The 4,006-nt window shown below is 44.6% G+C and overlaps 1 protein-coding gene across 1 annotated transcript; it reads right to left on the minus strand.

Annotated features, from left to right (window-relative positions):
- Window positions 1-585: 585 nt before the first annotated feature.
- Window positions 586-3,019, minus strand: LOC4332482 (uncharacterized). The gene is made up of 10 exons (XM_015773501.3): window positions 2,865-3,019; window positions 2,702-2,732; window positions 2,443-2,591; window positions 1,936-2,027; window positions 1,794-1,801; window positions 1,622-1,693; window positions 1,361-1,528; window positions 1,188-1,283; window positions 971-1,093; window positions 586-878 (listed from the first exon to the last, which is right to left on the minus strand). Exons 1-10 carry the CDS (start codon window positions 2,882-2,884, stop codon window positions 786-788), a joined length of 852 nt encoding a protein of 283 aa, XP_015628987.1. The 5' UTR covers window positions 2,885-3,019; the 3' UTR covers window positions 586-785.
- Window positions 3,020-4,006: the final 987 nt, after the last annotated feature.

Consider the following 4,006-nt stretch of genomic DNA (forward strand, 5'->3'; position numbering starts at 1 on the left):
ATATTGCCAAAATTTTGGCAGGATTTCTTATGAATTTACCAAAGTTTGGCAATAAACTAAATATAGACACATCTTAGTGACGGATGCAGCTTTAAAATAAAGATGGGACGGAGAACAAAGATGTTTACTTGATAAGAGCAATCGAACACAACACATCGTATTAATAGTTCATTCGCATCACTGTCTCAATATGTTGGGTGTTCATACCTTGTTATACATAATTTTAATGGTCCATGACTGCTATAAGGGGATAAGCGGGTCTTCAGGGTGTGGGGCGACACGAGCCGTAGCTTAGTCGGTCGACCCACCCTGCCTAATAGGTAGATCCACCCCTAATCTTTGGCAAGTTTATTAAAAAATGGTACGGTTGGAAATGACATCAATCTGAATAGCCCCTTCCTGTTAGGGTTCAATGATGGGCCAGTGTTTACTTTTTTCCAAAAAAAATTGGGAAAACACCTTCGGAATCTTACAGGGTTACGAGCAGTTTCACCTGAAAATAGCATCTGGTATGATCAACCGATGGTCAAATCGGACTGGCCTTAATACTACGATTTTTCCTGGTACCCTGGATCGACCAATAAATTTTGATTCTGAGGACGAGCAATCAATTTTGATTCTGAGGACTAGCAGTCGATGAATGCCAACATATACACATCATCATCCGTGGATTCCTTTGTACAGTGCTTAATTTTTGCCAGATCTCAACGCATGCCTAATCTGACAGAGTGACAGCTTGGAGCCATCCAGTGTAGCGAACCACATCTCGCGTAGAATCCAATTTACTACGTGCAGCTCCCGACAGCTACAATCTCCTCTTTGAGCGTCTTCCTCTTGCCATCGTGCTTGCTCCCGGCCTTCGCAGGCTTCTTCAGCGTCTGCAGCAACATTGGCCAGTGACTCCACACATCAGAAATTCGGAATTCATTGTTGCAGAACATGGAGTTGAAGACTTTCTGTTCATGCTGACCTTCTTGAGAAGCAGGTCGGTCTGACGCTCCATCTCTCGGATCTGATCCAACGTCATGCCGTACCACTCGTCGATCCACGCGAAGCACAGCCGGTGGCACGCCAAGAACAGCGCCCTCTCCCCCTGCACGCACGCACAGACCACAAGTAAGGCATCACCTCTGAATTTCTTTCTGAACATTGTGTTATGCAGAAGAGATCAAAGCATTTTGTTTTACCGCGATGATGCAGTCTTCCAGGCGTTCACCCAAGCCCCAGATCGGAGCGTCCATGATCACCAGCTTGTACGTGGTCATGACGGGACGGCATGAATCCTGCACCAAATGTCACGTCAGACCTGACGACGCAACACGAGTGTATATTGGTGTTTTCTGAACTGAAACCTGCGTACCATCCAACCCTTCAAGAGAGGGCCTCGGCTCGTCCTCTGCGACCTGAAGGCTGTCAGGTCGACGTTTGGGGCGCTGATCACCTTGCTCCAGTAGTCCCTCGACTGCAACGCGATGTCGACGACCTCTACCTCTCTTGCAGCTAATTGTTCACTGGTTAAATTGTGGGCCTGGTTATGTACATTGTGCTCTCTTAGTATTTGCCGTTTGGTCTGAAAAAGATTGGAGCAAATATGGTTGCTAGATGATTGGAGAGTACTTACGTTCTCAGAGCAGCCATTGTCAGGTCTGATCACAGTGTCGATGGTCAGTGAACACTTGCTAAAAAGCGGGCACTGATAACAAATAATCAAGAAACCTGAAGTTAGGTTGGAAAACTGAAAGAGTATCAGACTTTAAGAGCGAATGGGTTAACTACTCTGTACTCTGTGGTACCTTGATCACTGATGAGGGTCGGAGTAGAAATCATGGCCACATGAACACAGAGAAGGGGAATCCAAATGGAACTTGTTTAGCAAGAATGATCAATTATTAAAACACGACTGCTGCACTTTAATAGCGAAAGGTCTTTGCTAACCTGTCCTGCTGTTTGGATATGCGCACCATGATTCCTCATGCACGGTAAGTGCACTTGCTGGCGCAAAACCTTTCATCCAAGATGGAATTTTGCTGCATAATTTTTACATTTAATTGTATATAAGAACTAGCATTCGGTGAAACACATCAGCATGCATTGCTTAACTTAGGAAAGAAGGTAATGCATGCTCCTAATTAGGACAATAACTTGAAGTCTTTACATCTGCAATGTTCGACATGTTACTCCTTTCTACTACTGATCAACCTCGTTCTTCCTTCTGTTCTTGGATGAACACTTCCTATGATCCTATCTGCTTTCAGTAGCTACGAGATCTAACCTCTTGTAATTAACATGACATGCTTATTCTTATCAAGATTCAAGACTACAATTGATCAGGAACTTCTGAAAGGCCTTGAGGATCAACATATTTTCTGAAACAATTTAATATTGCCTGATTGAATTAAACTTCTGAAATCCATCAGCAGGACTGGCACGGAACAAACTAACCTCTGCAAATGATAATTCTTCGAGGTGTATTGGCCCTTGCCAAGCTTCTCATCCTCAAATGGGACCTGTTGCAGCACCTCGACGCCCTCCTTGCTGTTCGTGTTTTGCTGCTCCATCTTCATGATGGTGTAGCTGATCCCTATTTCATACTGTAACGAAAGGATCGGTTCTGATCAGTCCATTTACCAAATTGCTCGAACCACAAGAATGCAAAGCCTTCAATTGAAAATTTTCCTTTTGCCACACTACTTCTCCATACCTCTTCCATCGACATAGGCACGACGATCCGGCTTGGTGAAAGATTGAAGTCAAGGCATGCCCAAGTTCAAGCAGATGGCACATGATCACCCAAAAATGACAGAAAAAGAACACAGCAAAGAAAAGAAAAAAAAAATCCATGGACACAAGAACTAGTAGGATACAATTCCTTGATCTTAACCATCTCTGAATTTGCACCGATAATGGCCAAATCTGACAGCTTCGATGAGCTGCTCTTGAGAGGGAAATGAAGAGCTTATTTGCTTCTATCTCCCTCTTCTCCGGGGAATGGTTCAGTGATCGTCTGATCGAACAGGGCAATGGAGAACGCAGAAGAAAACCAACTTATCCTCCAAGCTGCACCCTACAAACATCTTCCATCCACCCCCTCCCAAAACCAGAAAATCAGCAAACTCCTCAACTAGTACTATTCTTTCAATCTTTTATCCATTTCCCCACTTGAACCTTCCAACTGATAGAAATCTGAAGGTTTAGGAGGGGAAACGTGCAAAGAATCACCAAAACTAAGAAACGGGCAGGTCCACATCAACCCGGGGGGGTGTGAGGTGAGCAATGTTCTAACGTCACCGGCAACCTTTACGAAACGTACGTATCTTGCAAGTTCTGGAGAAAGATGCCAGCATCCGCGATTCCGCGCGCCCCGGCCGCCCACACGGTCGTGGTCGCCCTTTCGGTTCATGCCACGCCGGCCACTCGGCCCAGGGAGAAACACATGGCCACGAAGAATTTATGCCTTGAAAAAGGCGTCGTCCCATGGATCATGGGGTGTTCCGTTCTCACTTTCTTGCTAGCGATACATTTATTTACCTACAGTGATAGCCAGCGACGCTGTCAAGCCCAAACAATTAGTAGTGTTTTTTTAACCAACTAAATATTTGTAGGTGTCGCCGGTTATTGGCAGTGAAAACGGTAATAGTATAGCTCGGGCGGCCGTCCAATCTGTGTGAGAGTTTCCTGCAGAAAAAGTGAGATGGGATTAACAGTTTAACGCTGCAAGCATGCCTGAAATTTCAACATGAGAGCACACGGTGCGCATTTGATTTTTGATTGATTGTGTGGCGTCCAAAAGTGACTTGTGTTATGATGATAGCTGTTTCGTGTTGTATGTGAGGGAGTTTGCTGGTGTATCAAGCATGGTGCAAGAGGACAACCGAATAAGTTTCGTTGATTAATTACTTGCGACATCAAATACCAGAATAGGTGAACCGGTCGGTAACACCGACACTAATACACAAACAGTTTTTTTTTTAAAAAAAAATAACATGGTAGATGCATAAACACAGAC

The sequence above is a fragment of the Oryza sativa genome, chromosome 3 (genome assembly GCF_034140825.1).
Source record: "Oryza sativa Japonica Group chromosome 3, ASM3414082v1".
NCBI lineage: Eukaryota > Viridiplantae > Streptophyta > Magnoliopsida > Poales > Poaceae > Oryza > Oryza sativa.